Source organism: Chrysoperla carnea, chromosome 2 (assembly GCF_905475395.1).
Source record: "Chrysoperla carnea chromosome 2, inChrCarn1.1, whole genome shotgun sequence".
Taxonomy (NCBI): Eukaryota; Metazoa; Arthropoda; class Insecta; order Neuroptera; family Chrysopidae; genus Chrysoperla; species Chrysoperla carnea.
Window position 1 is genome coordinate 77,602,088 of NC_058338.1, and position 11,010 is coordinate 77,613,097.

At 30.8% G+C, this 11,010-nt stretch overlaps 2 protein-coding genes across 2 annotated transcripts; both read left to right on the forward strand.

Moving 5' to 3' along the window:
• The first annotated feature begins 469 nt into the window (after positions 1-469).
• LOC123292944 (zinc finger protein 37 homolog) lies at positions 470-6,065 on the forward strand. The gene is made up of 8 exons (XM_044873657.1): positions 470-847; positions 1,377-1,423; positions 2,572-2,641; positions 2,707-2,805; positions 2,883-3,075; positions 3,578-3,834; positions 4,727-5,043; positions 5,416-6,065. The coding sequence occupies exons 1-8, from the start codon at positions 490-492 to the stop codon at positions 5,653-5,655; spliced, it is 1,581 nt and encodes a 526-aa protein (XP_044729592.1). The 5' UTR covers positions 470-489; the 3' UTR covers positions 5,656-6,065.
• Positions 6,066-7,665: 1,600 nt separating this feature from the next.
• Positions 7,666-8,743, forward strand: LOC123294081 (E3 ubiquitin-protein ligase CCNB1IP1-like). The gene is made up of 5 exons (XM_044875154.1): positions 7,666-7,870; positions 7,928-8,138; positions 8,227-8,318; positions 8,378-8,618; positions 8,684-8,743. The coding sequence occupies exons 1-5, from the start codon at positions 7,721-7,723 to the stop codon at positions 8,716-8,718; spliced, it is 729 nt and encodes a 242-aa protein (XP_044731089.1). The 5' UTR covers positions 7,666-7,720; the 3' UTR covers positions 8,719-8,743.
• Positions 8,744-11,010: the final 2,267 nt, after the last annotated feature.

Sequence of the window (11,010 nt, forward strand, 5' to 3'; positions counted from 1 at the left end):
AAAACAAATAAATATTTTCAACCGTTATTCATTTTTCACCCTTTTTAGTTCACGTAAAAAAAAGAGTATCCTAGGTGAGGTAGAGGTGCAAAAAGTGCAAGAAAGAAATTTGTATAAAGAAAAATATATTGAAAAATATATAATGCACTGGAATTGACAGAATAATCAAGAATATTTAACGAAAACGCATAAAAATAAATCAATTATTTGGATGAGAAAGTTATGCAAGCGAATTCAGAAACATCAAGAAGTAAACAAAAAATTTTTTTTTTCAAAATAAAACTACGTTATTATATTTTTTAAAATTTAATCAAACGCTTATTTTAACTATCGTGAAAAGAAAATGAATATAAATTTTGTTTTAAATACAGACATTACTTAATTATAATTATTTTTTAATGAAAATAATTTAAAAAAAAAATTTGTATTGTTGATTTTGAAACAAATTATTGAAATAATTGTTAAAAATTTTTTTAAAAGCTTATCATTATGAGTTTATACGTACAATGCCGTTTATGTGCTGATTATAAATTTACAAATGAAGTAATTCACGTTAAAAAGAATGAAGCAATTAAAATGAATTTAGAGCATAAAATACAACAATGTTTGAATTTACATTTTAACGATACCCGGTTACCAAAGAATGTATGCTCGTTATGTTGTGATAAAGTCACAGCGACCTATGATTTTCAAGAATCAGTTAAAGAAGCACAAGATCGTTTAGAAGAAGCTGTTGAAGATACCAAAACAAGTATTAAAGAAGAATTATCTGATACAGAATTAAATTCTTATGATTATGTGGAACCGTGTCTGCAAGACGATAATGATGATTTTAAAATAAAAAATGGTACACATATTTGTTGATTTTTACTATTCTTTCAGAAATTGTAGAAGTGCAATTTTCTAACTAGACCTAAATTCTTTGCACCAGAGTGTCGATTAGATATAAATAAGTTGAAATTACAAGTATACTGTGAAATTAACTATTGATTTCGGTTCGAAAAATTTATTTCCGGATTTTATTTACTTTATAATATGAAATAATTAGATTTAGAAACGAACTTGCACAAAACCAATGAAAAAGTAATATTTTGAAAAATTACTGCATTGATTTATTCAATTTTTTTAATAATCAATCGCTTAAAGGCAATACACATTACATAAGTGTATTATTTTTGCATGGAAAGTCGGTTGAATGTCGCAAAGTACCAGAATTTAAAAGTCATTATTTTTTGAGTCAATGGTAAGTCTTATTCAGAAAAACATACCTAGACTATCTTATAAAAAATTATTGTTCGACCAATTGAAATTATTGGCTTTGTGCAGGGTTCTTTAAGCTTGAAATTTTATTTATTTCTGTCACTATTTTATTGTAGATGATGATTGTGATGAAACTGAAACAAAAGAAAAAGATTCAAATAAGGTAAGGTCTTACCCATATTATAGTACGAGCTACCAAAAAGAGACTAATCTCTATTAATAATAATAATAATATATAAGAGGGGTTCTGCAAATGTGCTCCTAGCACCTATAGACTAAGAGATCCTATGTGCTCTCCCTGAGAACAACCTGTCACCCGAAGGCAAGACGTCTCTGGGTATATACGATGGTATTTTAAGCAGATGAAGCTATAGTATTCTGTCGTGGCCAGATGCCTCGGAGAAAAGTCGCAGCTTCTTCGCGAGGATCCCTCTCAGGATTGATGGATCCAAAGTTTCGGACCCAAAATCCTAAACCTAACGTCCTGTAGGTTTCTGCATGTGCAAATAACATGTATGGAGGTTTGATCGTCCTCGCCATAAAAGCTCTACAAGTGGGATCATCAGAGATGCCCATGTTATGAAGGTGGAACCAATTCCAATTAACAGGGCCGGATTAATCCTCAACGGGGCCCTAGGCAACCATCAACTTGGGGGCCCTTTTTTCACGTCCGTTCCCTTCTTTTTTCGATTAAAAATACAAACTTAATCTGACTCAATGCAAAGTATACCTAACATATCGAATCGCTCTTGTCGCATTGTAGCTCTTTCAGCAGCTTCGATTTTTTTTTTTAATTGCGAGAAGTATCGTTCGGCAGAACAATGTGTGATCATTAATGTTGATCATTAAAAAAATCCGAAGAGCTATTTCTGTGTTAGGAAATACATCGGCTAATTGATCTTCCATTAGAATCTTATACAAATGACTATAAGTTTTGTCAAAGTAGTCGGAAATGTCCTTTTTAGGAACTTTGTCTAGTTCGTCGGTCGTCGCCTTTTGAATGCGGCCAATTGAGTTTTATTTATTTGAGTAAAATTTATTTTCAGTTCTGATTATATTTCCTTTCACTCTCTAGAATTTTATGTTTGTAAGAAAATTTTAGAAGGCTTTTTCATTTTTTGGGGGCCCCCTAAAATTGGGGGCCCCAGGCAACTGCCTATTCTGCCTACTTGTTAATCCGGCCCTGCCAATTAACTTAAATTCAAACCAATTAATTAACTATATTGCGTTGAATTAATATGGGCTAATATAATCTTTCCTTTTCCTCTTTAGAGGAGAGTATAATTTAATTTTAACGTACTTTTTTTCCAGAGTACCGTAAAAAGAAAAACTAAGAAAAGAAAGATTGATTTTCATAATTCTGATAAAGTAAAAAGAAAATGTAAGTTGTAAGCATTTCCCAAATTAATTAATTCATATTTAAACTTAAATAACGTTGTATTTTAGACATAAAACGAGATCAAAAGATTAAAAAAGAACCGGAAGATCCAGAATACGAACGTCAAAAAGCTGAACGAAATGAAATGATACGTCGAATTAAAGATGGTATTACAGTTTTTTATTCGTACATCTTTATCAAGTATCATATTTAAACAATTGCACAATGTAATTATTATTTCTAGAATGGAAAACTTATAAATGGAAATGTGTTATTTGTGAAAATGAACTTACAGGATTAGAAAAATTTCGTCAACATTTTGAAGAGGTTCATGATCAACCACCGAAGTACAATTGTATGGAATGTTCAAAAGTATTCGAATCATATTATAATTTTAAACGACATATGTCAGCACATAGGAATAAATTTAAATATAAGTATGTATACAAATACTTCAATCAGGGGCGAATACTACGTAGGAGCCTGCCTAATAATTCTACCATTTGTCATTTTGTTAAAGAACTATTTTTTCTTTATCCACGGTTACCGCTTTATTGGTACCGGCTTTGGTACTAAAGCATAAATACCAGACTTTCGGCTTCCCAACAAAAGCAGCAAGTACGTACTTTCGGCTGAAAATAAAGAAAAATAGTATAAATCACACGAGCAGAAAGTTTGAAAGCCCTGAACTGCGCGCAGTGCAGGAATCTAAAACTTTCTACCCTTGTAACTTGTAGTGTAATATAGTATTTATTTAGTCAATTTTTTAATGGAGGCTGGAGACCTTTTGTATTCAAGAGTTCCTGGGCCGCAGCCCAAAAAACCCTTAAGTAGATTCGCCCCTTGCCTCAAAAAACTTTCATAAAGGTCACTTTTGAATGACTCTGTACTAGGGCATAAAAAATTGTATCATTTGTAGGTCCATTTTTTTTTTTTTAGATGCGATGAATGTGGAAGATTTTTCCATCGTCGTAAACTTTTACGAAATCATGCACGTAGTCATTCATCCGAAAAAAATTTTATATGTCCAACATGTGGTAAAAGTTATAAAAATTCAAATTCATTACGTGTACATATGCGTAAACATTCGGGGACAGCAGCACCAGTACAATCAAGACCTAAATATGAATGTGAATTGTGCCATAAAACATTACATACACAATCGGGTCTGAAAAATCATCATAAAATTCATAAAGGTTACATAAAATATACAAATTTATAAATAAGGCATTATATTTAAAGGAATTTCACGAATCCTAATATGCACGTTTTGGGTGTGGGGAGGTTTGAAATCATTTTATATTAGGAAAATGTAGGAAAAAGATCTGAAGCCATCAAGATTGGAAAAAAAGTGAGACCCAACATACTTTTTTAACCAACAAAAGAAATTTAAAAAACTCCCGACCAATTTTTCGGGTGCGGAACCCTAAACTTGCACTTGAAACGTATCTAAGAACAACTCCATTAAATTACCTTTTTCCTTAAAGCTTTCTCCATACTGAACCGATTTTGAGGACCATTGCCTATTTTTTAGTTTTTCCGTGTACGGAACCCTAAACTCGTACTTGAAACATAGCAAAGAACACTCTCCATTATATTATCTTTCAAACTCGAAACAGAAAAAAAAATCAAAATCATCCGTTATGCGCTTCGATGCCACAAATTAGTCAGACACGCACACACATAGCGGTCAATGTTAGAACACTCCTTTTTTGGTTTGGGGGTTAAAAACAAAATGATTTGTTGTTAAAACAAACCAAAAAAAAAAAAAAACGAAAAAATTGAGCTCAAAGTCCTCCTAGAAATCGATTTTTTGAGCTAAACGAGCACACAAACCTTACAAATTGTGAATATGAGTTGCTTTGTAAAATTTTTTTGGCGTGCAAAATCCACCTCAAAATTTCGACACACCTAGTCCATATTGTACCTACCTATCGTTAAATAGCATTGATTCATATGTGAAATTTTGAAATCCGTGTAAGTGCAGTTTAACTGTCACGGGTTCCCCGCTTAGCATGTTACGATTCGTGAAATTATTTTATAAGATGGATCCAGAACTTTGTAATTAATATTTAATATGTTTATTAGGTGAACGTGATTTCACATGTGATCAATGTGGCAAAACATTTTTAACAAATTGCTCATTAAAATATCATTTAAATACCGTACATTCCGATTTGAAACCATTCTGCTGTGAACATTGTCAACGTACATTTAAAACACAACAATTATTAAAAGTTCATTTACAAGTGCATAGCGATGAGAAACGACACGCATGTGAAGTATGTGGACAACGATTTCATCGGAAAGGTACACTTATACGACATTCATCTGTACATACCGGTGTTTTGGCATTCGAATGTGAATATTGTTATAAACGGTTTAGGACAAAACAACTATTGAAGGTAAATTTAATTTGCATTTTTAAAGAAGATTAAACCGGGATGTATAAACGAATCTTCACCTAATGTACTCTAATAGACCTTTTTCACATTTTTTTAAATGAAAGTAAATGTCTCGATAAATGGGCAAATTTTTTCCCCTGATTGTTTTTGAGCCATATGACCGAGGAAAAAAATAATGAAAATCATTAAAATTCAAATTGGCGAACGATCCGGAAACTCACGTTATACGCATGCCGCTGTGATGTCAATTAGTATTACATTATTTTCAAACTCTGTTTTGACATAATTTGCATTTTTGATTATTTAACTCGTTTATTTGTAAACTTACTTAATAAAAAATGGTAATAACCTTTATATATAATAATTTTTCAGGTTCACACAAGACAACATACCGGTGAGCGTCCATACTCGTGTATAGAATGTAATCATCATTTTACAGATTCATCGAATTATGTTAAACATATGAAAGGCAAACATGGTGTATTAAGTACAAGAAAAAATGCAACGTATGCAACTGACCCACCTCCGTTGGTTCAACAAGATAAATCTGCAACTCAGACAATTAATACATTCAATTCAGTCAATGCAATTATTGGTTACAAGCAAGAATAAAAAACCACTCTATAGTAGATAACAACCCACTTTATTTTGATTGAATCGAAAAATTTTTATGATAATTTATTCATTTTGTTGGTTTGATATTTTATTCAGCTGAACAACATTTCTTTTCGACCGAATTCGGAAGGGAATTGAGTATTCAAAATGTAAGGAACGAGAATTTTTGACTGGTTTGCATCCCTGAAATTTTCAGGAATCCAAAAATCCACGGTACATGGGGGAAAAAAACTTACTATTGCCTACGATTGATCTCCATTCAAGTGAAATCAATGAGATATCGTGGTACAGTAGATCAAACTGCTGGTCGCAGTACAAAAGATTTTCTAAGATTTCTAAGAGTTACTCCTAGCTCAAATATAATCAGTATTTATTATAAAGTCGTAGGGAGGGAAACATTGGTTACAATCCAACCAATACAAGATTACTTTTTATAGTTTTGGCTTTAATTAAATTGTAATTTTCCATTTAGTCAAGAAAATCATAATAAAATGTACTAATTTATTTATTAAATTCAATAAAAAGATGATTTTAATTTAAAAATTACTTATTTATTCCTCTAAATATACCCTCGAAAATAACTATTTGATATTTTATGTTTTTAGGTAGTAATTGTTATGAAGGAATCTTCGGAATACGCAACAAACAGATAATTAAGTGCGTTTGCTAAAAATTCCTCGAATATATAGATTTAAGTTATTAAAACGTAGCATTGGTTGGTTGACTGCACAAACCGATAAAAGACGTGTCCATCTCAAGATCGTATTGTGGGTATGTTCCGATAGGTACTGCGAGAGCACAGTACTCTAGGGGAATTAATGACGTCATAAATCACCGCCGTTTTGTGCTGCGAGTACTGGCGTTTTAGAACTACCAAAGCACTGTCATTACTGTTTTGATCACGTGATCAACAAATCAAACAGCGCCAGAGTATTACAGGCAAATATTATAAATATCAATCACATTCTGTCAGTTGACATGAGACAGAGTGTCACAACATTCCGGTGCCGACAATATATTATTCTCTCTAGCCTCCACCAGACATTGACCACGATGCGTATGCTTGTCAATTTGACAATTCTCTAAAATAAAAGTAGAAGATACGCAGAACAGGCTTAGTCACTTGGCGGGTAGAGAGCACTAAAACTATGTGTCTCACTTTGTTAGGACATCTTCCACTTATAGAGCTTTTCATTTTAAAATCACGATTCACTTTTGTTTCGTACTAAATGATTTATAACCAATGTGATAAAATGAATAACAAATATCTTCTATCTTAGTCTTACTTATTGCTGTCAGTACGAAAAAAATAAACGCTGCACTTGCGCTTATGACATGATGAAAAGGCCTATTGGATTGTAATGCTAAGAAAGACTCTATCTAGTGATAGAAAAAAGATCTATTGTCAGAACGCCAAATATAGCACAGCTGCAGCACATTAAAATGTATAATAAAGCATATATCTCCTCTCTCTTTAATCATTGAAATAATCAGCTGATTGTAACGAGAATGGTTTCAATTTGATACTCGTGGCGCTGACATCTTAGCGTTAAAATCCAATAGAAACTAATCATATAAGAGTAAATTCATAGATAGTAAATTACATATTCTACTCGTATCACAGCCTGCCAATGCGATCACAAACCTTTTTACATAATTTTGAGTCTATGGATGCGTTCAATTATTTACTGCGCAAATTAAAATTTTTATTCAAATGAAACATATAAACAATAAATTTAAAAAAATTTAATCAAAAAGTGAAATAGATCTATTTTTATTTCGTTTGATGTTGAATTTTAAACAATATCGTTGTTATAAAAATAAAAATAAATATATTTTACTTACCTTATTGAAACATTTAAAAATAATATCGATTCAATTTTTATTAACTGCGCAAACTCTAACTATTATTCAATTGTTTATTTTAATTCTACTTGACGCATAATAATATACAATCGAAAAGTTTGTGGTTTTGATTCAAAATTTTTTAGAAAAAATGTCACAAATTAATTTGATTTGTAACTTTAAACAGTGCCGTAAAACGCTTTTAGAAACGGCTTATATGACCTCATGTTCTCATTTATTTTGTAACGAACATGTTTTAAATATAACTACCAAGCAAGAGTTAAAATGTCCAGTGTGTAATAATATGTTTGAACCAAATCGAGATATAATTCGCGTTAACTTAAATCCCGATGAAGCAACTAAATCCGTACGTAAAAATTTACTTAAATTAGTTTAAAATATACAACAGTTTATTATCATGTAGGTAATGATGGCAGGGTTAGTCCCGGAAGTAATTATGGATGTAGTTACCAGAGCACTAGCGTTTTGGATCTATCAAGTAAATTTGGAAAGTTTATATTTAGGAGCTGATTTAAAAACAGCAAATGAAAAAATGGTAGTTTTAGAAAAATATTGTGAAGATAATTACGCTAAGCATCAGAGTGAAATCAACACTCTCAAACGTAAAATTGATTGTACGTGATTTATATAGTTTTTGTTTTATATTGCTCTGATTTTTAATTCTTTCGTTTGTTGAAATTTTTATTTTTTAAATTATTGCAGCTTTAAACGAGGAGTTGGAAATGAATAAAAGACACTGCCAAGTTTTGATTCAAGAATTGCAGGAAAAGGTGAATCTAGTTGAAAATTTGCAAGTAGGTTTTTTTATTTCTAAACATGCTATTTCAGTTTTAAGAAATGAATTTTGTTTTAGTTAAAAAATAAAATAAGCACAACTGAAGAATTTATAAAATCAAAAAATGCTCCAAATTATTATGATTCAAATCCTGCTCCTGGTCAAAACCCAGTAGCCATGAACACTGCTCAAACCAATGCGTTTAGAGTTCCGAAGCCGCATAATAATGATTTTAAATTCAAACCAAAATCAATTGATTCACCGCAATTAATGCCTCCAATGCATCCATTTTATCGTTCAGATACGAATGACGAGCAAGGTAAATGTCTCTTGCAAGTTTCTGTGGAAATTCAAAATTTATTTTGTAACATAATACTTTTACAGATTTTTATTTCAAACCAAGTATGAATTTCAAATGAGAATAATCAAATAGTTAAGTTACGGATAACAGAATACTTTATTTTTTCCATATTTGTATTACTAGGTAATTAGATATCAGATCTATAAGTTTTTTATTTTCTTTAAGTAATTAAAAGTATTAAAACTAAATTGAAATGGTTAAATTTAATATTTATATATTTTTTTTAATGTATTAAAAATAGGTACTGGAATTTATATTTTAATTTATTAAAAATAGAATAAACTGTTTATTATTACGTTAAAAAAAGACATCGTTTCATTCTTTATAAGTTCATCGGGAAAGATATTAGCTATGTTTTCACTGTGGCGTCTGGCCTCGACAAAATTCTTTAGATTCATCTGATTTTAATGGCGCCTCCTACCCGAAGTCATCTCGTCATCGCTCGACAGTTCGTTCTCAAGGGGGACACAGAGGACTCTTGGTCTAGATGTTAGAGGACTCTATTTTTAACCGACTTCAAACAAAAAAGGAGGAGGTTATTAATTCGACTGTATTTTTTTTTATGTTTGTTACCTCAGAACTTTTGACTGCGTGAACCGATTTTGATGATTCTTTATCTATTTGAAAGCTGGTACTTCCCGTGTGGTCCCATTTCATTTTTGGTCCAGTTCTGACCACGGCATCTATGAGAAAACCATAAAAGTCTTAAATTTGCACTAAGTATGCACGACAAGAGGGCGAATATAACTCAATATCACGCCCACTGATTTCGATAATTCTTTTTTAGTGACAAATTAGTTAGTCTAGTTCAGATTCACTAAAAATCACAAAATAAAAAAAAACTTTTACAAAACAAATTAATGTGCACTAAAAAGTAAAAAATAACGATAATATAATGTAGTTAAAATTATTGTTATTTTTGGAGTCGGTGACAGCCAAGATAATATAGCAAACTGTTCTGTCATAGTTGTTTCCTTGGCTGACACCGACTCCAAAAATAACAATAATTTTAACTACATTCATTATATTATCGTTAATTTTTACTTTTTAGTGCATATTAATTTGTTTTGTAAAAGTTTTTCTTTTGAAGTCTGTTTTCTTTTTGTTTTTGTTTTTTTGTTATTTTTATTATCCCGTGCGCGCGTAACGCAAGAGTTACAAGATTTAAATTTTCAGAAAATATTCATCTCGATACCTCCCTTTCATGTCCCGAAAACCACGTTTCATACGTCGTTAAATAGCTGAAATTTTTAGTGTTACCAAAAACTGTATATTTTTTTTCGCAACTAACCAACTGTTTCTGGTGAAGGTTTAAATAACATATAAATACGTTTAGGTATTATATTAAGTTGTATTTTTTATCTTAAAATTGTACAAGACACTATAATATAATTACTTACTGTAATACTGTCTTATCTGCTATTTATGGTATACATCGAAAAATCTAAAGATACTTTTCTTGGTTAATATCAATATATTGCAACTTGATTATAATTAAATTTCAACTGTTGATGTTTCCAATAGAAATAATTGGTTATTTTACAAAGAAAAATCTAAAATAACTCTTTGTAGTTTTCCAATTACAGATTAGATTTGATTTGTGTTAGGAATATCTATTGTACCTTTTAGGCTTCGAAAGTCCTCCTGGAGTCCTATGGTTTTAATAAACTGGGATATCCATACATCGCAAGTGATGATATCTTTTGAGAGGTAGTTTCTATGCATTCACATAGAATGTTAATTTCGATTTCCTTCTTTTCATGACAAAATCAGATAATTCTGTGCATACTGAAATTAGGACTATAAGAAGATCTTTATAAGAGCCTTTATTTAAAATTTGATGAGTGTTTGCCCAAGGACGATTGACCTGGGCTTAATGTCAATAAGGCTCTAAAGTCAAAACCAAGGTTTTTGCAAGATGTCCCCTAAAACGTTCCATTGAAAAAATATTCAGGGTGAACGATTAAAATCGAATAACCTATATTTTCATAATTTCAATGTCACTCTCACCTCCTAAAAAATCGCATTGGGAAAAATTTTTCTACGCGTTTAATAGTTAAGATGCCACTAACAAGGTCTTAAAATTTATAACACTACTCATATTTTTAGTGGTTGCAAAATTTATTTTCAAGTGTCAATATACTGATAATAACATGCGCATCTACGACTAATTAATCATTTTACTAATTGTACCACAAAAATATAAAATAATAATTTTATATAGACAAGTGGAGTTCATCATACAACAAATAATTTATTTGCTTAAAAAATATAATTAAACTAAGTGACTTTTAATCGAGGTAAACGCACTTTTATTGTGTAAGCTGCAATTTATGTACGTATATTCTTA